Here is a 27,421-nt window from a genome sequence, read left to right as displayed (position 1 = left end):
AAGTCATCGTGATATGCTTTGGAAATGCTCTCGATCTAAACACATTGGCTCAGGTTTGATTAAAACGAAAAGGAACAGCGTGCATCCCCATTTTCCTGTAGTTTTCTATTAAACAAAGCCCAACGTGTTTTTTTTAATGGGAAACCATGGACTTAATTTTTTTCATAGCAAGGATTAAAGGTGGTTTAATGTGCATCCTGCCTTTAAGGCAGCAGGGTTTCCAGCTCAGAGACCTCAAACCTTCTCGGTCTATGAGGACGTCATCACAGGGGTTTTATCTGGGTCAAATGTCTTACTCTCGGGGTCATCCAGGTGGCGTCCATTCTTAAATCTAGCCACAGACGATAGTTGTGTGTCAAACCCTTCTGGTACTCTTCATTACTGTTAACGTTGATGTCAGAGATCACTTACAGTGTGTTCATGTACTGATTAAATGTCTAAAGCAGAGATTTAATTATAGACAAAAAACACACTCAACTCACGTTCAACAAAAACGTCTGGGTGCTGAATCCCAAAAACATTTTGAATAAGAAAAACGATAAGGACAGCACTCCAAATTTTATATTTTAATTGCCACACGAACAAAGCAGAGATTTGACATCTGGTTTTCCCTTTTCATTTCTGAATTGATTGGGTTAAATGTTTTTTTTATAATAGGTTTTAAATATAAAATAAGAGTCAATTTTGTGATATCTGTACTTTTAAAAATGTGCAGTATGTCATTCTGCAGTTTCCTATTATAAACAGATGAGAAGATAATCTGTAGAAATAAAAACTTTATTGATCTCCAACACAGGAAATTAACTTTTTACAGCAGTTCATAAAAATAGAAAAGAAAGAGTAAGTGATGGTGTCAATAAAGTGATGAAAATGAATTCTACAAGTGTTTAAAACTTTACACGCAGTACGTCTTTTTCCTTTATAGATGGAAACTGAAGGTCGTGTAGTTTCACAGCATATTGTTGAAGCATTTTAAATAGACAGGAATGGACGGATACTGTTTACGTTCAGTTTTTGTCTTCATAAAAGTGTAGGCAATGCAGCCGTCAGAATCTAAACATCATTTCTTCAAACGTCTGTTTATTTTGTAACCAGAAGTCCTTCACCCAAAAACAATCCATTTCCTCTCCTGGAGGTTTTAAATCAGGAAAACAGCCAATATTCATATCTGAGATGATTGAATCAGATCATCTGTTTTTCTCAAAGAAAGACTCTCAAAGATCATTGACAGTGAATTGATTAAACACAGAACCTATCATTGGTGAATTGATAGTTTTTTTGCAGCTTATTTTAATATCGTACACATTCATCATGAGCTGATTTTTCTGAAGTTGAGCTATAATCCTGAAGAAGGAGCCAGTAGATTTGAAACATTGTGGAGTCTTATAGATCCTGACTGGCTGCTCATAAAACCATCAAGAGGAGCTTTTCTTTCTTTTCTTTTTTTTAAACAACCTGAGATGTTAATCAGTTGATCGTTGAAGGATCTTTGATAGGCAGCCTGCTGGATGATTCAATATGAGTGACGAAACAGAAATGGCAGAGCTTCACTAATTCATGTCATCAGGAAGAATCATATGGTTTCCTCTTTTAAATCCACCAACATGTTGTATATGTGGCGTAGCCATACCCCCCCCAACTCGTGCGCGCACACACACACACACACACGCACACACAAAATTCAATTGAGGCCTTTTCAGTGAACAAAAGCGGTACACATCCGTTTTTGCGGGCAGAGTGTGTGAGAATAGGAGGGATGGAAGAGGCCCTTTTGGTGGCTGCACCTGTCCTATTTTATGAGTCTCTAATAAGCAGATAACAGCTCTGAAAACAAGAGGACGTCCACTGAAGGAGAGGCAGACTCCACCTACTCCCTTTTTTGACTGAAATTAATTTGATCCTCTTTAAAGCAACAGCTTTGCATTGGCCTTTGAATGTTGTGTCATTAATGTGCCATTGTTTGTTTTCTTGTGTAATATTTTCCTAATCAGTTTGGAATTGTCAGATGTGTCAACAATGATTTCCAGTTTTATAAGGAAGGTTTTTTTTGAGCCTTCAGTCATTCTCATTCATAGTTTTTTTTTAATTTTCTCTGAGTCTGGATAGATGCACAGAGTGATCCTGTTGTTGTTGCTCCTGTCCCATACCTGCTCTAGGGTAACCTGCATGTTGTATGTCACTGAGAGGCAGAGCATCAGTGGAGCCCACGCCTGCGCACTGGGTGGAGAAAGTCCTCTTTTTTTTTGCTATCCATGGTGTGGTGAGTAATTCAGCCATAATCCGCCTTTCTCCTCTCCCCTCTTCTCTCCCCCTCTCCTCTCCCCCTCTCCTGTGGTTCCATTCATATTCTAATCACAGCTTTCCCTTCTCCAGCTCTCAGGCACTCCATCAGAGCCCTCCCAGCCTCGGGCTTTGCACTTTTACTTCCCCCCCCTTTGTGACCGTTCCCTCTTCTAGAGGCACACCAAAAAATAAGGTTTCCAATCGCGAAAGTGAGCAAAAAATAGGGGGGAGAACTCCACCAGGAAAATTCCCACTGGTGCAATTGTAAGAAAATTGGAGTATGTGAGGCTGAGCACACAATATGTTGAGAAAGAGTTAGCACCGAGATGGTTTATGGGTGGAATGAGATGAGAACCAAATGGGGCAACAAGTGTCCTAAGGATGTAAAGTGGGAGTTAAAATGAGAAGGCGCAGCGCTTAGTGTAGGGATGTATGTTTATATGGAGCTCTGGGGTGTATAAAAACGTATTAAATGCCATAATGGAAGACGGGGAGGCCACAGTGTAAGGACTGCGTAGATCTAAGCCTCTTTTTTTTTTTCGTTCGGGAGGGAGCTTTTCTTATTCAAAACAGCCCCACAAAAGACTTCCAGTGAGCCTTGCCACATCCCCATCTGACTTGGGGCCATTCATCAGCCTTCCAAGCCTATCAATGACATGTCCCCATCAGGGCTCCTATAAAATCAGCCCCTTTCCCATGAAACATCAGCAAACATTTTGACGGGTCTGGCTTTCCCCCCGCTGGATTTCTGGAGTCTCTACCGCCCCCCCCCCCCCCCCCCCCCTCCTCCCCATCCTCTTTTCCTCCCTGCTTCCCACCTCCCCCCCACCCTCTCCTCCGCCAAGTCTACCCCTCAGTGGGCGAACCTCCTCAACATCTCCTGTGACGGGCAGTGGTCACAGGAACACAGAGCGAGCAAAGGGGTGAGCCGCTGAGGAGGGGAAAACGTGCACTAAGCCATTTTCTTGGAGGAGCCAGAGTCGTTTGATGGGAAGAGGATGCATTGCGGGCTGCTGGAGGAGCCTGATATGGATTCCACAGGTCAGTCCTGTTTTAAACTCTGCTCGCGTTTTAATTTGTTCAGAAATCTCACTTTTTGTTAAGGAGCGGTGTGCGAGCTTCTGCTGCTGCTGCCGGGAAACTTTCTGCTGTCATTTCATCAAAGTGTCCCGATGAATTACCCTTTCTATCTTTGATTTGACTTTTTTAGTTTGCTGTGGAGGTTTTTTTTTTTTTTTTAAATGAATGACTGTGTTTGTGTTTATTTAAGGATTTCTATGTCAATTTAACTACTCAACAAAATTTAGAAGATAGGCAGGCGTACATGCTGGTAAACTTTTGAGGATATTATGCACCTGCTCCTTTCTGCTTTTTGTTTCTGTATTTTGAGACAAAGATTTTGAAAACTGGAGCGTTTACTGAACTTTCAAACTGAATGGAGGCGTAGAATATTTTTGGTTTATTCTCTGGTTAAAGTGTTATTTTGTTTTTCCAGATATTCTGACTGAAAGATTGAAGAGATGAGGCAGCATTTTTTCTTACTGCTAAAACAAAGTGGTTCAGTTCAGTTAAACTGATGAATTAGGATTTTTTAGATGACTAAAGGTTAAAATCACATTTTGAGTTTGTTGGAGCAGAAAAGAGAAGTGTAACTGTGAATGTGTGTTGATAAATGAGTGAGCATCCACTTTAGGTGCTTATCAAATTTAATCCAATTATTTAGATCCCCAACTTGTCTTTTCCTGTGTCAAATGAAGCTTTAGATCCGAGCCTCTGTGGAGAATTAGCTCCACTTCAGTGGGTTCAGTTTTTAATTCCCAGGGTTTGCTTGTTTTGGCTTCTTTTTTAATTTTAGTATAGAAAAACAAATGCTGTGAAAGGATGATGAGACATGTCTGTGTTAGATTTAACCTTAAGAAACACATGCACAGGTGTGTTTTTTTTAATTGTCTTTAAGGCCTTTTATAATTTGACTGTCTTGTAAAGAACTTAAAATCAGTCAGTATCATGAAACTCATCAAATGCATACATAATAAATTAAAACCCATCAAGAGTTACCTTCTGATTATATTTGTTCCCGAGCACAAACCAAAAAAAATTAAAAAAAATAATCGTGTCTGTGTCCCGAGGGCCCAAAAAGTGTTTATTCCTCTTCAGGAGTAAATAACGTATGAATCTCTCTGACCTACTCTGAGTCGTCCGCATGGAACAACAGGTAGTCCAGCCAACAGTCTGTCCTATAGTCACACATGTTAACTGTCCTTAAATGGCAGAAAAAAAAAGAAAAACACACAAACAAACAAAGTGTTTGAAATAGTATTTGAAGAGCTTTTATGGACATTTACTGAAGCACTGTTTGCTCAGGAGTAAATATGCAGGGAGTACTTCTTTATTGTTGGAATCTTTAACAGTTTTATTCTTGAAATTACTAGAAAAATTAAAATATAAAAATACTTGGTTGTTTATTTGTTTGCTGAGGATGTAAAATTCAAAACAAAGAAGAAGCTTATTAGAGAAATAGTAAATTAAAGTATTTGGTTTTACTTGTATTGATCTTGTTTGATTTACTTGTTAATTAAATTGAACAGTTGTCAAATACTTTTCTTAAGAACGAATGATTGAATTCAGAATGTATTTCCCCTGAATGTATTAGGCTGTTTCTACATGAAAGCTTTGGTGTTTTGCTGCTGCTCGCTCACTAAAAGAACACCAGTTGAGCTATTTCTAAGTAGAAATTAAAAAAGGACAATGGACTCTATTCCAGCAGACTGCTTCAGTAATGTGCACTGGCTCTTTTAAGCAAGTGTGTGTACGCTCGTACTCCCCTGGGAACAAAGCTGGAATCCTGCCGTCCTGGTGAAAAAAGCTCAAATAGAGCCATGGCCGCCACCGCCGCTGCCCATACAATCGATTGTTGTCAGCTCGGCCTGTCACATTAGTGACATTTAAAGTGTCCTCTATAGGCAGTGATTTGCACTGTTTATGTAAATACAGCTTTGGTTCTTTTCTGCTGAGAGACAAAATGAGTTCAAACCAGAACTTTTTTTTTTTTTTTTTTAATTCAGTTGCAACAGAAAAGCTGCTGAAGAATTGTTTTCTTTGCCAAACAACAATTTAAAACTGCTGCTGCAACTTAAAAAAATATCAGTCTTCCCAAATGTCAAAATCTTTTCTGTTTTAAAAAACATCAAATTCATTCAAAATCACTTTAAGAGGCATGAAATGAAACCGATTTGGAGGCAGGCTCATCTAGTTGTAACACATTCTTGATGAGGTGTAGTTTGACAAATACTCGTTTCATGAGTTATTTCATGTCTTTTAACCTCTCATAGTCGTCTTGTATCATGTTTGTAAGGCTGCTCTTTGAGTTTACTGTTCTGCTGCTCGTCTTGGCCAGGACACTGTTGAAACATGTTGAATCTCAAAGCACTATCCGGGTTATTTTAAAGGTTAAATGACAACAGGGACAACAGATGGAAATTAGCTAGCTAGCTAAATCTGGTCCAAAGCATCTCTTCTCTTCTGAGACTAATGTTTTTTTTTGTACACTGACCCTGATTCAAATAAACGATTAAACTAAACTAAAACTAAATATAAAAAAAAAATAAACACAATCATTTTATGTTGTAGTCCTAAGCGTTGTGATAATAGCTTTATATTTTGTCCCAGTCTTTGATCTGTGGTCTATTGTCTTTTTTTTTTTAGAGAGTTGGATTGAAAGATGTCTCAACGAGAGTGAGAGCAAGAGATACTCGAGTCACACGTCTCTGGGGAACATGTCCAACGACGAACGTAAGCACATCAAACACTTCAGGCTTCACTGAGGAACACTAATGTTGTGTGGTGTTTTCCCCCAGACATGGTTCAAAAGAGCCAAAAGATAATGTTTGTTTAGTATGATGAATGTAACCCAACCGAGCCTTTAGTAACTGAAACTTACAACAATGTGTTGTTTTCACTTTGCACTTAAACTTTCATTGGTGCCACATTCTTTGTGTCTCCTTTTACCTGAATAACTTTCAATCTGAAATGTGTTGTTGCAGATGAAGAAAAAGAAAACAACAGAGCCTCTAAACCACATTCGACACCGGCTACTCTGGAATGGTGAGTTGTCTGATTTTTTTCCTTTCTTCTTGTCTCTCGTATACAAAACAGTAAGAGTCAGAAAAGAGAGTCAAACAACGTTCAACACATTTGAAGTCAAACTGTTTCAATCAAATGCAAATGTTTTTAACCCTCAGGCATCAGTTTAATTTACCACCCTCTTAAGTCACTAAGGACAAAAATGACCTTTGTGTAAAATATCAATCTGTTCTATTTTTATATCAGTTTTTTGTAAGTGGACATTTTTGTCCTCAGTGACTTAAGAGGGTGGTAAACATGTTTCAGTGTTCTATTGATCTATTAAAAAAAATAAAATGTGCATTCCAAAATATGTCAAGAGAGAGAGACAAAATGATGAGCAGGTGAAGAGGAAACATTTGACCAAATGGACAGAAATGTCCATAGTGATGCATGAGGGTTAAATGAATGCAACAGAATGAAGCTAATCTTCTCAAACAAATGACGCCCAAAAGGTTTAAAAATAGCTTTTATGTCCACTTAATATTTTAGTAAAATAGAATAAAACATTAATGCTAAAAAAAAAATATCAGGCATCAATTTGTAGAGAGTTAAAAAAAAATGGACACCTCACTTTTTTATTTTTTTTTACAATATCCTGGTAAGCACACAGTTAGTGGAGCCTGTTGGATTTTTTTATTTTTATGAGTTTTAGTTTTTTATAAAGATGAGCAACACAGATTACACTGTTAACACCAGCTGGTATCGTTTTTTTTAGTTCTGTTTCGGGGGAAAAGATAGGATTATTATTTTGCCATTGCTAAACAGAAACACACATATGAGTGCCATCCTGATTTTGGGATGTTTTTACATTTTGTTTTACACATGTTTAAATGTTTCTATTTTAAATATAAGAAGTAATTTAGAAGTGTTGAATTCGATCATTTTAAATCTTAATTTTGCTTCTGAATTTGTCGTTTTACTTTAATTCAAACATGGACGTCTATCACATGTGGCTTAAGAAGAAGAGCAGCTGTCATCTCCTACACACATAAAACACAAACCCCACACATACATGGACTTCATCTGTGCCTGCTTATTGCACAGCGCTGTGCCTTACTTCAAAACATTCAATGTACCTTTAAGAAGAGAAACATGAGAATGTATGTTTCCCACTTAAAAAGAAATTAACAATCATTACCAATCATTGAGATTATTTTTTAAGTATGAGTTTAGATTTTGGAAACAAGAAAAAAAAAAGGTTTGAAAAGGACGGTTAGACCCATATTTAACATTTCTAAAAGGCACTAAGAGTGGTTTATACTTTTATAACCACAATATTATAGATTAAACATGGAGGGAATTTACCGGTGTTGAAGTGATGTCTGTAAGAAACAAAGTTTACTGACTGAAAACATAACTGTATTTTTAAGAAGACAGTTTAGAGCTGAAAAAATCTTTCTGGCTGAAACTTTATCGTTGTGGTTTATAAAACAGGTACAGGCTTAATCGATGTTTCATACCGTATTTTACACAAAAATAAATTATTCAGCTACCAGAAATATGTTTCCAAAATGCCCAGAAAGGCATGGTGCATGGGAAACACTTTTAACATAATTGTCATGTAGCTTGCTGAACTTCTAAACTCTGATTTAAACTCTGTAAATAATCTGGTGTGACTTTTAACTTCAGTTTGCTTTTCTGACCATCACAAAAAGTCAACTGGTCCATGAGGGTCTATTCTGGTAAATGTTCAAGAATTGTTACCGCATTTATTTAAACTATGTAATGCTCCTCCTATGATCACAATATGAGATTCATAAGTGACTTTAAGAGTTTGTTTAAATATTTGGACAACTGTAGTGGATACAAATGTTTCCAAATAGTAAATCAGTCAGAAATAACTTCACACTTTTTTATTTTTTTACAGGATATTTATTTCTGAATCTGCTTGTTGAATTAAGCTTTTTTTTTTAAAGTATAAATCAATGATATGTGTAAACGGAAGTCTTTATTGTGATTTTGTTTAAAAAAAAAAATAATAATAAAAGAGTTTCATTAACATCAATGATAAAATAAATCTTACCTTGATAATTGAAGAGTGCCACAAAATCAGTTAAATCTTATCCCAAACCAAGAACACTGTTCCGATGGTTTATTCTACTATTTTGGTCTGTTGTTGTTTCGGGATTTTAATTTTAGATGTTTTTGTGAGTTGTAAACTTACAATGTGATAAAATGTGATGATATGATGGTTGTCTGTTTATCCAGCTAGCCAATAAACACATCATCATGTGTGTGAAGCTTTTCACATTCAGAAATGTATTTGCAGCAAAAAAGTTCCAAATTTGTTTACAGAAAAAAAAAAACACAAAAATAAAAGTAAATGAAAAAAAGCTTATCAAGGAAGTGAAAGAAAAACATTTACCAAATGTATACCACATATTTTTAAATCTAGTTCACGTAGCGAGACAGGACGTAGTAAATAACATGTTTATTGAGTTATGTAATACCCTCTTTCAAAAGATACATTTGTATTATGTCCAAGTCTGATGTTCCCCAGAAGCCGATAATAAATAAAGGGTGCTAAGAAAAGAACCCTGGGGGCCACCACAAAGCAGAGGGACCTTTTGGGCAGTTGAAAGATTTAACAATCGAGAGCTACATCATTCTTGATTCAATTTAGAGACACTGACAAATACAAAGGCTGAAGAGTCTCTTTTTATTGGAGTAAAAGAGTGGAAATGTAAGATTTTGGTGTGCTGTCCTGAAATGTTAAGTACACACTGTACAATCACATTATCAGGAGAGGTCTGTTTAAAGTTGTGATTTTTATCTTTATATAAACATATTAGCAATGCTCAAACGTTCATACTGGATATTATTTTTTGCCCTGATCATTCCCGTTTTCATTCACAGGCTAGAAGAGAACTACGAGATAGCCGAAGGAGTGTGTATCCCCCGAAGTGCCCTCTATATGCATTACCTGGACTTCAGCGAGAAGCACGATACTCAGCCTGTGAACGCAGCCAGCTTTGGAAAGGTAAGATTCAAACGTCAGCGAGGAAGGAGTCAGCTCATCAGTTTCCCACATGTCCAGTTTGTGTCCCTTAAAATCTACAAATGTCTTTAAAACCCATGGAGGTTTACTGTAAGTTAAGTAGGTAACATCTGTAGTCAGAGTACTTCTGCAAGATGTTTGGTAAATGATGTAGTTCTTCTTTAAAAAATAAGCTGAGTACCCGTCATGAATATTGATCATTTTCCCCTTTTTAAGGGTTTTAATTTACATGTGCACTGTAAGTTTAGAGTGACATACTAAATAGAATAAGATTAAAAACAACATTGGGATGTCCCATTCCTAATTCAACCTTTATTTATACTCGACAGATCATTGAGGGGCAACCCTCATTTACAATGACATCGAGTCATTACAGAAATAATTAGAAAACAGACATTAAATCAAAAAGAAAAACAGGGGACAGATAAATACAAGACTGCTAAAATCAGTCTACAAAAGTCTAAAATGTACTAAGATAATTAAGCGAGTACAAAACTTAACTGGGAGGCTTAAATTACGGTTTCTAACATGCCCAAAAGGTAAAAGTTAATTTCCCTCAAGAAGATGCTGCATGTTGTTCCAAGAGTCCGGTGCAGAATAAGAAAAAGCTGATTTTCCCAGTTCTGACTCGAGGAACATTCAACAGTAAACGTCTTGAGGAACGTGTCTGGTAACGCCCAGTCGAGAGATGGATGAGTTCTGTCAGGTATGAGGGTAAAAAAAAAAAAAGAATAAATAAAAGTAATAGCCCTGATTGTCGTACATGGAAGGCGCTATATTTCCCCTCATTTTTTCTCCAGACAAACTTTGGACTGAAGATGTTGTACAAGTTCTGCTTTTTCAGTTTAATGTATTTACTATGTGTTAGACTCTAAAAAAAAAAAAAAAGCCATAAGCATAACTCTGATCATGTCATGCCTGGGTTAGTTTCTGTGCTGAAGCATCTCTGGCTTCTGTTGAAGTAATATCAACGTCAGCACAGTGTGAAGCAAGCAAAGCTCTGCGGCCGTTCACTGAGCACATAACCCCGAGGAGATGTGCCTTCCTCTGTTCCCACAACCCCAAGAAGTTCCTCAGCCTTCCTACCCCCAGCCATCCTCCGGCCCCAGCCCCCCCACCCCAACCTCGGCCCACCCCCGCCCCTCTCTGCAGCTCCTGTCGGAAGATATTGAAAAAGAGAAGGGGCCTGGATTAATGTGTAATTAAAGGAAATTTGGAAGGGTGAGATGTTGCGGAATGTTAGATCAGTGGCTGGAGCGGTGTGGGGTGTCCTTTAGGAAGGCTTCATTGATTCAGGACAAAAAAACGCGAGAGGGCCCGGACTGCCTCCCTGTCTGCTCATTTATCAAGCGGGTCCTGACAGAAACTTCACAGCTTGGCCTCTTTTTTCATCCCACACAATAGAGAGCTACACTGTTTGCTAAAGTTTCTGCACCAGGAGCTGGACCAGGGAGCCAATCTCTTTGGAACAAAAAAAGAGAGAGGAAAGGAAGAAGGAGAGAGAGAGGGGAGGAAAGGAAAGGAGGGAGGATAGATGAAGGGAGGCTGTTGCTAAAAAAAAAATAAAAAAAAAAGAACAAATAAAAGTAATAGCCCTGATTGTCGTACATGGAAGGCGCTTTATTTCCCCTCATTTTTTCTCCAGACAAACTTTGGACTGAAGATGTTGTACAAGTTCTGTTTTTTCAGTTTAATGTATTTACTATGTGTTAGACTCTAAAGTAAAACAATCCCTTTTCTGCTATATTTCAAGTATTAACCCTCACACAGTAGCTGTTTAATCTCGTCTGTTTTTCTTTTACTGTTCGGAGATAAATTTAGGTTGACAGTAAAAAAAATTTAAAGTATTTTTTTGTAGTAACAAACAGCCCGCTGATGACTTCTTCTTCTTCTTCTTCTTCTTCTTCTTCTCTAATGAATAGATCATAAGACAACAGTTTCCAGCGTTAACTACCAGAAGACTGGGGACCAGAGGGCAGTCTAAGTAAGAGGTTTTCTCATATTCACAAAACCCTACAGATAAAACTAAACATGCAGAAACATAACACTTGGTAACACAAATGTTAAAATACCAAAGTTCCATATTTCTTAAATTTTTATCAGGCAATTCTACAAAAAAAATCTGTACTTTTTTATCCTGAAGCAAAGTGTTGGTTACATTTTATATTTGAAAAATCTGAAATGTTCGGCTATGTGCACATTTTGATGAGATTTTTAAAAAAAGTTTAAAATAAAAGATGAATATAACTTGAGACCCTTTTAATTTAAACCAACAGATTTATAATCAATTCAGTGTTTTTATTTTTTAATTAATGTATTTCTTTTTATTTCTTTTTTTTATTGTATCTTTATTTGGAGTGGACAGGTGAATACACCAGCATAGCAACATTAGTAAAAATAAAAACAAATGTTCTTCCAGTTTTGTTTATTTTGAGTCCGGAAAAAGAGCATCACCAGTCATCCAGGCAAATCCAGTGTCCACTCACCTCATGAATGTATTTCTTAAAAAACATTTAAAAAATAAAATAATTCTGAATTTTTTTGCTTTTTTTTATTTTTTTTAATTTAACTGTCTTTGTTCACAGTTTTCCATCGTCTCTAGATGATCCTTCTTGTCCTTTACACGATCCCATTCTCTCGTTCCACCTCAGGTACCATTACTACGGCATAGCGGTGAAAGAGACCTCTCAGTACTATGACGTGATGTACTCCAAAAAGGGAGCGGCGTGGGTGAACGAGACGGGGAAGAAAGAGGTCACCAAGCAGACAGTGGCGTATTCACCACGCTCCAAACTGGGGACGCTCCTGCCAGAGTTTCCAAATGTCAAAGACCTAAATTTGCCTGCCAGCCTGCCAGAAGAGAGGGTAAACAGAAGTTTTAAAAAAGTCCATCCTTTACAACCCCTCCCTGCTCCTACCTCTACTAAACCATCTCACCATCTTCAGCCCCCCCTCCGGCTCCAGCCTTTTATCTGCCCCGGGACCTTCTCTGGGGTTTGCATTTAGAGAAGGACCTTGAGGATTTATATGCTGGCTCCTCACTAACTCTTAATCTTTTGGGGGGAGATAATAAGATCTAGCACTGGACAAAGGACAGGCACTAGCTGTCCGGCTTTTAAAGAGGGGCCATGATTTTAAATGGTTTGTGTTCTGCTGATCTCTAAAGCATGCTTTATAGTACTCCAGCTCCAGCCTAGACCTGTTACATGTATTTATTGCTTCACATGCTTTGCACAAGATTTATTTTCTTGTTTTTCCACCACTTTCTTTTTTTCAGTTTTTCCAAATAAGAAAAAAAAACACATCGAAGTTTGTGATGCAACATAAAAACTCTGCTGTTATCCACAGGTGTCGACTTTCATCATGATGTACAGAACGCACTGTCAGAGGATACTGGACACTGTTATAAGAGCCAACTTTGATGAGGCAAGCTTTCTTCTTTTCATCTAAACTTTTTTTACACATTAAAGTCAGTTTCAGCCAAAAACCAGAATCTATCTCAACAAAAAACTTTGCACGTACCTAATTCCTGCAGCTGAAATGTGTAATTCTTGTAATATTGAACATTGTTGTGTGTGTGTGTGTGGTGCATTCAGGTGCAGAGCTTCTTGCTGCACTTCTGGCAGGGCATGCCCCCCCACATGCTCCCCGTCCTCGGCTCCGCCACAGTAGTGAACATAGTGGGTGTTTGTGACTCCATCCTCTACAAGGCCATCTCTGGGGTGCTGATGCCCACCGTCCTGCAAGCACTGCCTGATAGGTGAGCACGTGTTGTAAACCTTCAAAAGAGAAAATGTGATGTCACTAAAACTGGATAGGCTGGCGTGTTAACACCTCGCCTGATTCAGCATATAGGAAATCCTCAGATGATGTTTGTTAGATTCTAGGCAGAGGTTTGGGTCATTGTTTGAAGGGCTTGTGCAGCAGAAGTTTGATTATTTTTTTGTGTTTTGTGGGTTGGATAAAAAAAAAGGTTAGTTTGCGCTCATTTTGAGTGAGCATTCAAGCTTCTTCACTAACACTGTAGTCTGGGTTTATCATTTAGTTCAGTGAGTTAAGCAGACTTTCTTTTTTTGTTCTTATTAATCATATGATGATTGAAATTACTCGACGCTCCTGTGAGGAAGTTGAACGGACTGATGTTAAAACTGATGTCTCTTTATGAGCTACAAAAAAGAACAAGATCTTTCACAACACAACTGAATATTTCCATCGACTTTACGTGTAATGCCTGAAACCTCTCACTGCTGAAACAGCCTGTATTTACATTTCACACGGCAAAGATTCTAAATGAGTGATACATTTGGTTGTTTAAAGAAAGCAGGATAAGATTTTTGTTTAAAAAGGAAATAATAACATTAATGTGATAAACAAATATTGTTCCTGTGTTTTTTCCTCCACACAAACAGTTTGACTCAGGTTATCCGAAAATTTGCCAAACAGCTCGATGAGTGGCTAAAAATAGCACTTCACGACCTCCCTGAAAACCTGAGGAACATCAAATTTGAACGTACGTATTCAATCCCGCTCTCATCCCATCTCATGTTTTGTTTTTTTCACAGAAAGTTTGAATATGTTTCTCTCTTTTTTTTTTTTTTTTTTTTATTGTTTTCAGTGTCCAGGAGATTTTCTCAGATTCTCAAGCGGCAAACTTCATTAAACCACCTCTGTCAGGTTCGTGTTCTGTACCCAATGTTTTTTTTTTTTTTTAATAATAAAAATCCATATGAACAAACACAGCAGATAAGGAACATGGGTATATGCTTGTGTGAGTAATAATATTGTTGATTTATCTTTCCCCAGGCATCACGGACGGTGATAAACAGTGCTGACATCACCTTTCAAATGCTGGAGGACTGGAGGAATGTGGACTTGAACAGCATCACCAAGCAGACACTTTACACCATGGAGGACTCACAAGAGGAGCACAGGCAGCTTATCATCCACTGTAAGTCATAAACATTCATTCTACTCAAACACAAGCAGCAAACAGACGGAGAAATGCACCCTACTTCTTAAGAAACAACACACAGAGAGACAGTAATTCCCACGACCGGTCGAGTCAAAGATGAAGATCAAAAGGTTAAACACGTTCACTTTGGACTAAAAACACCCTGTGGAGCATCTCTGATTCACCCCCCCTCCCCCGCTTCAAAATGTTTGAAATCTCGATGATTGAACACCACTGGACCAACGTTTCTTATGCATAAAAAATAACCTGAGCTGAGCAGCATGAATATATTCTTTTAGAAATAAAATTTTAAAAAATTACAAATCCATACTCTTAAAAAGTTCTCAAGGGCGTCCCATTTCTGCATTTATTTCCACTAACCTCCTTGACAGCCAAAGCTGGTGCACACTGGTAAAGTGAGTCAACACAAACAAGCTTCAGTTTTTAAGGATTCCTCTAAAGTATGAATTTAAAGAGGAGCACAGGCAGCTTATCATCCACTGTAAGTCATAAACATCCAGGCTGATTCTACTCAAACAGACGGAGAAATGCACCCTACTTCTTAAGAAACAACACACAGAGAGACAGTAATTCCCACGACCAGTAGAGTCAAAGAACTAATGATGAAGATCAAAAAGGTTAAACACGTTCACTTTGGACTAAAAACACGCTGTGGAGCATCTCTGATTCACCCCCCAGCTTCACTCCTGAAGGGATCACAGGTCACAGATATGAAGAAGTTGATGTTTTAATATGAAGTTTGCAAAAATTGACCAAGACCTGTTCCCCTCTGCCGTCAACAGTATATCAAGAGTTTGACCGTCTGCTGGAGGAGCAGTCTCCCATCGAGGCGTACATCGAGTGGTTGGACTCGATGGTGGACCGCTGTGTCGTCAAGGTCAGTGAGCAACTTTTCAATCATTGGTGGTAAAACCTTGTCAGACTCAACATTTGCAAAAGTAAACGTTCAAGTTCTTCAGATGCTGTTGTATATATTAATGTGATTATAGGCAGTGGTTTTTATTAAACGTTTGGAATGTTTGCGCCGCACAAGTTTGATTATTTTTGCCCCTCGGGAGACAACTGCTGGTGCAGGCCACTCCGCTCTGTGCCCTCTTTACGTCGCGATCCTCCCCAGTTAATGATGTCTTCAAGCTTCCCATTTGCGTCCCATTATGTGCCAGATATTGGCTTGTAAAATTTGGTTGCCCCGGCAACGTCTTGGAACTGGCCAGACAATAGTTCAATGGTGAAGGCGTGTCCCCGAGGGGCAAATTAAATAGTTGACTTGTTGACATGTTTTGCGTTCCTGCGGGGTTAAGCCCCAAATGTGGACCCAGGGGTTAATTCTACCCGGTTTCCCGACCCCCTTCCCCTTCCCCCCCACTCTTTTCTCATGGAAATGTTCTCTCTCTAGGTGGCAGGGAAGAGGCCCGGGTGTCTGAAGAAGGTGGCCCAACAGTTCCTGCTGATGTGGTCGTGTTTTGGTACCAGAGTCATCCGGGATATGACCCTCCACAGCGCGCCCAGCTTCGGTGAGCTGCTTCATGCTTTGTCATTCTTCCTCAATGCAACACACAGCAAAAACTGAAGGAGTTTACAAAGAGGATATGAATAGGATGGGATAGGATAATACTTTATTGATCCCCAGAGGGGAAATTAGGGCGTTGCAGCAGCACAGACAAGATCATACAAAATACACATTAAACAGAATAGATTAGGTAAGATAAATAAAAACAGTACAAAATGAATGATGAAGTAAACTGCAGGGAATTGAGACAGTATGTGGAGAGAATGGTAAGATGAAGACAAGTGATGTCACTTTGTAATATCATTCAAGAGACCATACAAAACAGGGTGATAAAATCACTTCAACTGTTGTGCACCATTTGACCAAAACAAACAAAACCTTCCTGTTTTCTATAGTTGTAATTTATAGAATAGAATCAACTTTATTGGCCACATATTCTTACACACACACAGAAGTTGTCTTCAGTAACTGTGCTCTCAATGTACAAAGTTAAACATTAAACATAATATAAGCTAAAAGGCTTCTCTGAATCTAACTCAAATATCTTTGTTTTCATGCTGCTTCATAACAGGCAGGATTTAGCAGTTTGAAAGGCAAAATGTTTGAACTCTTGATGATTGAACATCAATGGAACAACCTGAGCTGAGCAGCATGAATATTTTCTTATAACTTGTTTTAGAAATAAAATTTAAAAAAAAATTACAAATCCCCAACTCTTAAAAAGTTGTCAAGGGCTTCCCTGAAAAGAAAAAAAGCTGGTGCACACTGGTAAACTGATTCAACACAAAAAGCTTCATTTTTTAAAGATTCCTCCAAAGTATGACATTAAAGTCCAAAAGAAGAAGGAGTAAAGGAAGAGAGGAGTGAAAGTAAAATGGCTGCTGTAACAGCTTGTTGTGCATGACAGAGGTTAGCAATAAGTGAAGAGTTGTAAAAGAAAGAAAAGAAAGAAAATGGCTTCTCTTTCCTCTCCTTGTGTCTGTGTCTGTGAATCTCAAAGACACAGCTGGTTGCGGTGTTTTGATAAAGCAGGTCTCTGTGCACAAACAACTAATTAACAAAAGCTGCTCCTCCCCTCTCCCGATGTGTTTGCCTGTCTTTTTTTTTTTACATTTTATGACTGGTCAGTAATACGCCCCCCCCCCCCCCCCCCCCCCCCCCCCCCGCACTCCCCCTGAATAGCCACAAGTGTTTATTATGCGCACGGCGGCGGCAGCAGTCGGCACAATGGCCACAATTGTGACGCCGCCCCACATGCCAAGGTCCCATCTTCTGCATGACCCCCGGGGTCAGCGGATATACTTCTGGCACCGACTCTGCACACGGAAAAATTACTCTTGGTCCTTTTTTCTAATAACAGCTGCAGTCCTGTCAGCCTGCAGGATATGATGTCATCACTCAGATGCTTTTAGAAACTCTCCAGATCGTCGTCATCTGTGTCCTTTTTTTTTTTTCAAGATTTATTTTTGGGCTTTTTGAGCCTTTAATGGAGAGACAGGACAGTGGATAGAGTCTGAAATCATGGAGAGAGAGAGAGAGAGAGAGTAGGGAATGACATGCGGGAAAGGAGCCACAGGTGGGATTTGAACCTGGGTTGCCCGCTTGGAGGACTACAGCCTCCGTACATGGGGCGCGCGCACTAACCACTGCGCCACCAGCGCCCCATCTATGTCCTTTTTGTTTGTTTTTTCAACCTTTTGAATTTGTCACTTTCGTCTTCCAGTGTTTGTTTCTAAAATAACACCTCTTCATGTCTGGCTGCGTGCAGGGTCCTTCCACCTGATCCACCTCATGTTTGATGATTACGTGCTCTACCTGCTGGAGTCCCTGCACTGCCAGGAGAGGGCCAATGAGCTCATGAGGGCCATGAAGGGGGAAGGCAGCACAGGTGAGAGACAACTACCTGGAGGAGGTCGATCGAATTGTTTGCGATGATGGAGAAGCTGCAAAAACATCTTGTGCAGAAATGAAGTTGTTAAATAAGAAAAGTGTCAGTGATGATAGAACGATGTTTTATCATTTGTTTTAATAGTTCTTAACTGCTTTTTGGAGCTGAAAAACATTCAGTGGTGTCTTTTCATCTAAACCTTTTACTTCTTGGACTTGGTCGGTTGAGACGGCATCATGTTGGACTTGACAAGTCATCCCACTCTCAAGAAACTAAACCAAGAACAAACTAAAAAAATTAAGTACTTACTTTCTTTCCAGAGTCATGAGGCACACCATGTTTAGAGCAAAATATTGATTCATCAGCAAGAAAACACATCTGAAAACATGAGATATTCTGTGATTGTAAGATTACAGCACATGAGTGACATGACTTTCTCTCTTAAAGTCTTTATATGTGATTTTTAAAACTTAAATATAATATAAATCAAGTATCTCCTCTGAAAATAACTCTGTGAGTCATGACTGTCTACAATGGGTCTAACACCCGAGTCCCACTGTCTGTGATGTTTTCAGAGTTTTCAGAGTCCTATCTTCACTTTGTTTACATCGCCTGGACGGCCGGCTGACTCCTCCCCTCGTGTATAAAAGTTGTTTAATTGAGGGACTAGAGAAAAGAAGAATAACATACTGTACTCACTGATTAACTGTGTTTCTAGATCACGCTCATTTCAGGTAAATTTACATGCAGTGTGAAGATACGAGCATAATAAAGATCGCTAGCATTAGCATGCTAACACAACAATGCAGCGCGAGTTGTTTTGGTTTCATGCTGGTGCTCAAGGGCGACATCTGCTGGATCAAAAAAATCACATATAAAGCCTTTAAGTAGTGCGGTATAAATGTGACGTTTACCTACCGTACATCAAAATGCAGAAACCTATCCAAATCTTTATAAAAACAGTAGAACATTACATCCCTTTATAACAAAAGATATCGCTGAAAAGCACTCGATCTCAACAAGAGATAGAGTGCTTTTCAGCAACATCTTTTGTCTCAAAGAATGAAGATGAAAAGAAACATTCACAGTCCACTTTTGCTTTTTCTTGATTCGGCTGGTGTTATCACATGACTTTGTTCACACAGAACACAAGCTCTGCCCTCTTAAAGGTGTTTTACTTGGAACATGTTTAGACAGGACTCAAAAAGAGATAAACCCTCTCAATAAAGATGTTCATTTTATTTGTTTGCCTCCTGACCCAAAACGTTGTGATGACTGCAAAAAGGCAAGCTTACAAAAGCTTGAAGTTGCATATTATGACTCCCTGAGAATACTGTTTAAAAAACCTCGATGGACGAGTGCTAGTGAGTCATTTTGTAATGCAGGAGTTAACACTTTTCAGGCTCTTGTGAGAAACTTCATGTACAAATTTATCTGCCGATTGAAGGATTCTCAGAATTCCATTATTATGTTGTTGACAAATCCCAGTCATAGTTCTGTGCGATACCAGTCATCCTTGTGGCAACACTGGTACAGTTGTCTTTTATAATATTGGTGATGTTTTGTCTGTCTGGATGTGTTTTTATTTTGCTTTTTTTTTTAAATGTTTTCTAATGGACTCCTGAGTCTGGCAATAAAGATGATGATGATGACTCTTCTGTTCTTCTGAAACGTCTCAGCAGAGAGAGAGGAGGAATTCCCGTCGACAGAGAACACCCCGGCCTCCCCGTCTCCGGCGTCCTTCTCTCCCGCCCGCTCGGTCCACTCTGTTGGCGTTTCCTCGGCCAGTTCCCCCACAGCAGCCGTGTCCCCCGAGTACAACGGAGTCACCCCGACCACCACAGGTGAGCTGGGCCTCACAGTCGCATTTCAGATACCTTCAAACAAATAGAAGCACGTAGCTCCTCTGGGCCAACACGTGTGTGTCTCTGTGTGTGTACATGTGTCTGCCAGGCGCTGTTCAGTCATATACCTGGTCCCTTACATACACAGTGACAACAGCAGGCGGCTCCGCTCCAGAGGCCGGCCAGCAGCTGTCCTGTATGAGGAACAGCGCTCCAGTGCCCCCTCCCTCCTCCGCCCACAGGATGCCCGTCTACACGCACAGAGAGGAGCATGGGTAATTATCATTTCAGGATTTCAATCAAGACATTTTGGAAACATTTGGAGACAACTTTGTGACTTTCCTCCTCTCTCCAGGTACACAGGTAGCTACAACTACGGCAGCTACACCAACCAGCATCCTCACTCCATCCAGAGCCAGTATCCAAGTCTGACCCACGAGTCAACGATCCCACCGCCTCTCCACTACTCGGCCTACCACCGCTCGTCCGCACAGGTCAGTCCTCCTCAACCGAGAAGAGCTAAATGTTGAAATGTTAAATTAATTTCAATGTTGGGGAAGACATTTTATGTATGGAGGCTGTAGTCCTCAAAGCGGTCGGCCCGGGTTCGAATCCAGCCTGTGGCTCCTTTCCCGCATGTCATTCCCCACTCTCTCTCTCTCCCATTTCTGACTCTATCCACTGTCCTACCTCTCAATTAAAGGCACAAAAAGCCCAAAAATAAATCTAAAAAAAAAAAAAAAAAATGATGATAGATAACCTGACGTCAGAACATTTAGAGAACTTCTGGGTTTGGGTTTTTATTAGAAATCTATAACGTCCAAGTTTGACTTTAGATTGTAGTTTGGCACGAAAAAGACAAATATGAACTCCTTTACAGAAAGTTTAGAAGTTTTCTGTGGTACAGTGAAGTATATTTTGTGAGGCCGTGTAAAATGCCATAAATAAAGTTCAAGTTTCTCAAACTTAACTTGACAAAAATGCTAAATTAATAAGTGAAAGCAGCTGATGTCCATCATGAGGGAGGATCAATTCAGTGTCACATAAGTCAAAAAAACAAATGGAGTTGATGCTTTTTTACAGTAATGTGTGTTTAAGTAACCAAACGTGTGTGTGTGTGCAACTGTAACTAAAGAGTGTGTCTACTATACAGAGCAGTGTTAAACTGTTTGTTGGCAGTTGACATTGTAAGAAGTAAAAGGAGAATGTCACATGTGTGTCAAAATATACTTTATTAACAATTTAGACCAATCAGGTCTAAATTGTTAATAAAGTTGATCTTCTTACTACAAGTGTTGCTGGAGCATTTTGACCTCTTCTAAGCCTTTCACTCTGTTTGTGGCAGAAAATCCTCTTTTTCTTCAAAATATAATATCTACATAAACATGTAGATGATACATATATGGATGAGGATACCTTCAAATCAGCCTCTTAACCCCTGAACTGTCCTTTAAATTGAATAATGAACGATTGAAATATGAGAAAAAGGAAACATTAAGAAGAGAAGCCGTTCCTAATGTTGCAGCTTGTGCAGCGCCTGGTGCTGGTTTACTCTTTTGATGGTAATTTCCTGTCAAGGGCCCTCCAACTTCTGCTGGCTTTATAGTGGGAGGAGATCAGCCGGGCCTCAGTGGTAGCAGGGTTTCTAAAAAGTCCCAGAATCCCCCTCTCAACGCAGCGGAAGCAGGCAGTGAAAGGTGGCTCGGCCGGGGCCAGGAGGGGCCCTCCTCTGTTACTCCTCTTTCCAGCTCTCAATAGTCTCTTCATGTGTGTTAGCCAGCAGCCACAGAGCGGGGAAAGGGGGCGTTTATTAAAATATTGTTATTCAATGGTGTCTTTTCTGCCTCAGAACAAGAGGCGGCTGAGCCGTCTGTTCTGCTCTCTGACCTGCACTGACTGTCTTTTTCCACGCCGCGATCCCTCATAATGGATGCTACTGTGGTGTTTATTTATAGTGTGAAAAGGGTCCTACTTCCACTTTTTTTTTGTCTGAGATAAATGGGGAACAATGCCTCTGCTCTGTCCGTGTTAGAGGCTGAGGACGTGTCGGAGATGAACAGAAACAGTTGTCTGATCCCATCTGTTTAACTTTGTTTTAGCATGTTTGAGTTCAGTCTCCACAGGCAACTAAAATAACAGGAAAAAACACTTTTTCAGAGGATTCCTAATTTTTGTGGCTTAAGTGGCTTAATTTTCTAATTTGTCAACTGTGGTAAAACTTGTGAGGCAATTTCCCCTGACAGGAAATTACCATTGGCAGGGTCAGCTGAGTCCCAGCACACAGGACTTCCATAACATCAAATCAGATATCAACACGGTATAGCTACCTGTGAGGACACAGAGGTCAGGTCCTCTGCAGATCTGAAGATAGTGTCATTAAAAGATCATATTTGATTTTTCACATATTTTCTTAATCAGTATTTTAAAATGTGACAACTTGCTGTCGCTCACCTGGTAGAGCATGAGTCCCATGAGAGAGGCTGAAACTTAACCACAGTGGTCAAGGTTTGATTCCAACCCTTTCTCTTTTTCCAAATCATCACCTCACTCTCCTCCCCAATAAAGACAAAAAAAGACCAAGAAATAATACTAATCCCGACGTTGTGGCTAGACCAGCATTTGGACCCTTGTTAAAGATATAGTTTGATACTTTAATCTAATTTATTCTGCATATTATAGAATTATCTCTGCTCTCATAAACATTTTCATTAACTGTAAGGTTTTAAAAGAGGAAAACAAACTAGCCTGACCAAAGATAACAAAGTCTGCCTCAAAGCAGCCTGAAAGCTCAGTTATTTACACATTATATCTTGTTTGCCTTCTCCTTCTGAAAACATATTTTTATAGTTTTTTTCTGCCCGTTTTTGTTTTCTTGGTTGAAGCTGTTCTTTATGATAAGCTAAACTAAAAAAGCTTCTGCTGCCCCTTCATTTTTTTAACTTAGAGATCTGAGTCGTATCATTTTTCTGCTCTAACTCGTTGAAGGGAATAAACATTTGAAGAATATTATTGTATATATTCAGTTAAACTGGTTAATTTAGAGAACTTGTACAAATACATGTTTTTCTAAAAACTCCTGCAGTGTCCTTTAAAACCTGGGAGAAACCCCCTGGTGGAAGTCTTTCAATGATCAGATTCACCTCATCATGAAGTAAAGTTCAGTTGCAAAAGTCCCGGTTTAAAACCCACTTTATGTAATCTACAAGAAATATGAAAAGAAATATGAAGTTCAGGGCGCTGGTGGTGCAGTGGTTAGTTCACGCGCCCCATGTACGGAGGCTGTAGTCCTCCAAGCGGGCGGCCCAGAGTCAAATCCAACCTGTGGCTCCTTTCCCTCAAATCATTCCCCCACTCTCTCTCTCCCTGATTTCCAACTCTATCCACTGTCCTATCTCTACAATAAAGGCACAAAAAGCCCCCCAAAAAATAAAGATTTAAAGAAAATAAATGAATTTCTAAATATTCCTTCTGACTCAGTTTTCACACATTAAGCTTTTTTTCATATATAAACCTTTACATTTGTCAATGATCTGATCATACAATGAGAATAAGGGCAAATTGTTGAGTCAGTTTAAAGAAAAGGAATCTGAAACAATTAAATTTTCAAGCAAACATAAGACTTTAAAGGGTTCTACCTTCTAAAATCTGCTGAGTGGTGCGTTTCTTGGTCCATGTAATAGGGCAGTGTTTCTCAAAGGGGGGTACGTGTACCCCTAGGGGTATGTGGGAGTACTGCCAGGGGTATGTGACAATTGTCATTAAAAGAAAGTTGCACCACAACAAACCAATATAATGATTTCTAGGAAAATCCTGACACTGATTAAAGACAAATGAATTAACAGCATATGTTCTCTAGTCAACATAAAAAAGGAAAGTATTTCCAACGTGAGGATATTCATTTATAGTATAGCTTGCATTATGTATGAATGCATGAAGACCACATGCATCGATTTATTCACGTTCTTTTCCCAAATTATTTCCTGAAAAATGTTCTTGGCAGGACAAGGGGGTACTTGGCTGAAAGAAATTCTGAAAGGGGGTACACAGGCCAAAAAAAAGGTTGAGAACCCCTGTTATAGGGGAGTGAAAATGTTTGGGTTTTAACACACAATCAAGACAACAAAGAGATAAATATGTAATAATCACTTGTTGAGGCTTCACCTGTTAGTTGATTAGTTTTTGCTTGTCTCATTGATAAATGGATCCCTAACTTCTTTTCTTTTCTACAGTACCAGCTCAACGGCCAGATGTCTCGAATGGAGCCTTGCTTGATGGGCAGCACTCCTCGGCTGCACCCCGCACCTGTCGCCCCCCGGTGGACAGATGTGTCGCCAGCTAACAGCTGTTACACCAGCCCGCCTATGCATTCATCCCGCTATGCCGCCTCTGGGGACATGTACTCTCCACTGGGCCCGCGCAGGAACTCAGAGTATGAACACTCGCAGCATTTCCCCGGCTTTGCCTACATCAACGGCGAGGCCACCACCGGCTGGGCCAAATAGCTGGATGGCCTTTCATACTACAATCTGTGAATGCAAAGTCTTTTAACACTTCCAATCATGTGCATCAAAAAAAAAAGGAGGAGCAGATATAGTGGAGCATACCAATGCAAGGTATTAGGAATCATGGTAAGAACGTACTGACAATTTGAAAATCCCCTCGATGATTGTTGTATAGTTTGTGCAGAGATTTAATTCCATTTCTTCAAATCAACAATCAAAGTTTTTGCCCACTGCGGGGGGTAAAATATCCCTTCAAATCATGTAGATTGTTAAAAACATGCAGCAAAATCATGAGTGCAATGCTGGTCAATCTGTGCCTTTGTTTTAAGGAATGTACCCCTCTGCCAGTTTCCCTCAGTCAGCCTCACAAGTGAGTGCCCCAGATCATCAGTCTGTTTTATGACTGCAGGATCAGTGTGCTGGCAGCTGCCATTGAAGCCTTTACTGTTTCACTTTCTCCTCCTGTTGCTCCGGCACTGAGCAGCATCACAGCACATTAGTTTTCTGCAGGATGTAGATTAAATGTACTGCCTTAATATTGTTTTGGGACGCCAGAACAGACAGACAGACTGTGGCACAAAGCAAAACACTGAGACACAAAAACTCCCTGAATGCTCTGTTCAGGTGTCTTCACCTTGGATACTTTTTAATGATTGAATGCTGTGACTGAAAAACAACTGTGCGCTATTATATATATATATATATAAAGTATGTATTCTGTAACTTTGTAACATGGTGTATCCTTTATTTTCTATGTTACAATTGGTACTTTGTTCTCTGTTTTGTATGGTTAGTAAAAGACGCATTAACCTAGGGTTGTGTGTTTTATGATGCACTCAAAGCTACTGAGGACCTATTACCCTATGGGTATTTATATAAAAGGGAAAAATATCAAAGTGTACAGTAACATGAAGTCTAGTCACTTTTTTGTAAATAAAAAGCACTGGAAACTGTCTGTGGTGACTGTTCGAGTATCACAGTGGAAACCTGATGTGTATGTGGGGAAAATAATGCCACATAAAAAAAATGTCACAATTTACAACAGTGCGTTGTCTGTGTCAAATTGTCTTCCTTGTTTTTTTTTCTGTCTTCACCGTTCAAGTCTCAGAGTTCACAGGAATGTCCAAATATTCAGAAAAGTATAAAAAACATTCTTCATTTTATTTAAAATCATAATCAATGTCAGCACTGGAGCTCATGCTAGAATTACTCTCCATTATATTTTGCCCTTTTCCCTACTTTCTGTGCGTGTTGTAGGGCAGCTGTTATTCATTAAAACAACATTTTTTTAAGGTTGATTTCACTTAATTGCCAAATATATTTGGGCATTCTATTTAACAAAATGCATAGATTTTCTCCTAACGATTCCCCTCAGATTTTCCCGTTAATATTTTGGTGTTTGAGAAGTTTTTTTGGAGCTGGGTCTTAACTGATCTCTCCGTGTGGTGACTGCACAGCAGGGGGGGTTGGGCTGGTAACACAGGGCTCACACTGCAGAAAGAATTACATTTCTATAGAGAGAGTGTCATGCTGTGCAGGGGTCATTGCACCTCAGTCCCGTAACCTTTGACCTCTGACCCCTGCTGAGGTTTGTGTTTATTGGAACATAGATCCTCTGTGTTGTCTCCACAAAATCCTGCAGGATTCACAAGTAACTCTTTGAATACAGAAACCATGTTAACAGAAAAGATGATAAAATGAGGAGCCACTAATGCGATTTAATCACCTGACCTGAGTGTCAATATCAATATCCGCTGGAGATTTCAGAAGGAGATTGCTGATCGTGGTTGTCCAGGACATCTGTGTCAGCTGTGTGTGTACTGACAGATCAACAACACACAGATTATAGAGTGGTCAAAATAAGTACTACCTTATAACAAAAACAAACAGGTTAGTGCTTTATGTATACAACATGTTTATGTAAGGATATATCGGCTATGATTTTTAATTAAAAAGCAAATATATGTAAATGAATAAAACTAGTTCATTCTGCTCTCTCTCTTTCTAAAAATGGGTTCTGTGTGAAATGCAACTAAAAACCAGAGGCCCCACGATAAAATGTTATCACGATACTTGAGTCAAAATACAATATAATTGCGATTTTAAACATTTTGTGATATGCTGAGAATTGCGATACAATAAAATTGCTAAATCTGTTTTGTCAAAGAAGAAGAAATTAAAATTGTATTTCTACACAAGGGGAATCAAGCCCACAGACTGACCAACACTGTGATAAAAGTAAAACCCTGTAAATACCTCATGATCTCAACTGTTTGTATTTTAGTTGTAACACTTGTGAGCATGTATGGACGCCTGAACAACTGCAGTAATTTTAACAATGCAACTTTTTCAAAATAAATTGTGCAACCCTTTTAGCAATTTGCATATTTGCTATTAACATAATAAAAATATCAATACTTGCCAGGCCATGAGTTGATATGATATCGCCACATAAAATATCAAGATATTATGCTGTATCGATTCCTCAACCGAACCCTTGGTGTGATTCACCTCCCCCTCCGCAGTGAAAAACAGATATGGCAGTATCAAGTTTGTGGTATTTTTTTCATCATCATTGTACTGGGGAAGTGTTCAGGATTGAAAACAGCATGAGTGGAGCTTAATACGGGACAATTATCGACTACAAAACACTTGTTTTCGATGTTGTAACCCTGCAATATGGAAAAATGTTACAGGGCTGTAAATACTTTTGCGAGGCATCAAATCATGATACCAGTTACTGACATTAAAAATGATGATAGCTCTGTATAGATATATATATATATATATTTCTCGTTTACTGCACATAGTTCTGTTTACATCTGTTAGTCCGATCACTGTCCACATGAAGCCTCCTCTCTGGAAACACAAACCTCCTTCATCCCCCCCAGGACTAAACTCCACACCATGGGTGACCGGGCCTTCTGCTCCTCTGCTCCCAGTCTGTGGAACGCTCTCCCCGAGCAGCTGAGGGCTCCACAGTTTGCTGATGCTTTTAAAAGGGCCCTAAAAACCTTTTTAACATTTAGCCTTCTGCTTGTGCTTTTAGATTTGTTAGTTGCTTAGTTGATTAAATTTGTTTTTATTTCTATTTTTTCTTCCTGTAGCACTTTGAGATTTTTTTTGCAAAAATGTAAAGTGCGTTACAAATTAAATGTATTATTATTATTATTATTATTATTATTATTATTATTATTATATCTACTCCTTTATATTTTGTATTTTTAAGTTAAGTTTAAGCTTTAAGTTGTATTTAAATTGACACTTTATATTTAGGTTAAAATGTTTCGTCTACTTGC

At 39.1% G+C, this 27,421-nt stretch overlaps 1 protein-coding gene across 3 annotated transcripts; it reads left to right on the top strand.

Moving 5' to 3' along the window:
• The first annotated feature begins 3,081 nt into the window (after positions 1-3,081).
• rfx4 (regulatory factor X, 4) lies at positions 3,082-25,403 on the top strand. Of its 3 annotated transcripts, none has more exons than XM_061035142.1 (18): positions 3,082-3,324; positions 5,989-6,075; positions 6,327-6,387; positions 9,265-9,388; positions 11,329-11,390; positions 12,058-12,271; positions 12,755-12,832; positions 13,003-13,166; positions 13,816-13,916; positions 14,022-14,080; positions 14,210-14,354; positions 15,161-15,255; positions 15,775-15,892; positions 17,657-17,776; positions 19,459-19,620; positions 19,730-19,895; positions 19,976-20,114; positions 23,850-25,403. In XM_061035142.1, the coding sequence occupies exons 1-18, from the start codon at positions 3,282-3,284 to the stop codon at positions 24,120-24,122; spliced, it is 2,211 nt and encodes a 736-aa protein (XP_060891125.1). In that variant the 5' UTR covers positions 3,082-3,281; the 3' UTR covers positions 24,123-25,403. The 3 variants fall into 3 exon arrangements, with proteins under 3 accessions (XP_060891125.1, XP_060891126.1, XP_060891124.1); XM_061035143.1 differs by having other exon boundaries at positions 3,084-3,324; positions 19,456-19,620; positions 19,769-19,895; XM_061035141.1 differs by having other exon boundaries at positions 3,084-3,324; positions 19,456-19,620.
• The last annotated feature ends 2,018 nt before the right edge of the window (positions 25,404-27,421 follow it).

Source organism: Labrus mixtus, chromosome 4 (genome assembly GCF_963584025.1).
Source record: "Labrus mixtus chromosome 4, fLabMix1.1, whole genome shotgun sequence".
NCBI lineage: Eukaryota > Metazoa > Chordata > Actinopteri > Labriformes > Labridae > Labrus > Labrus mixtus.
Note: the sequence above shows the minus strand (reverse complement) of the source record. Positions and strands in the feature narration are given on the sequence as shown.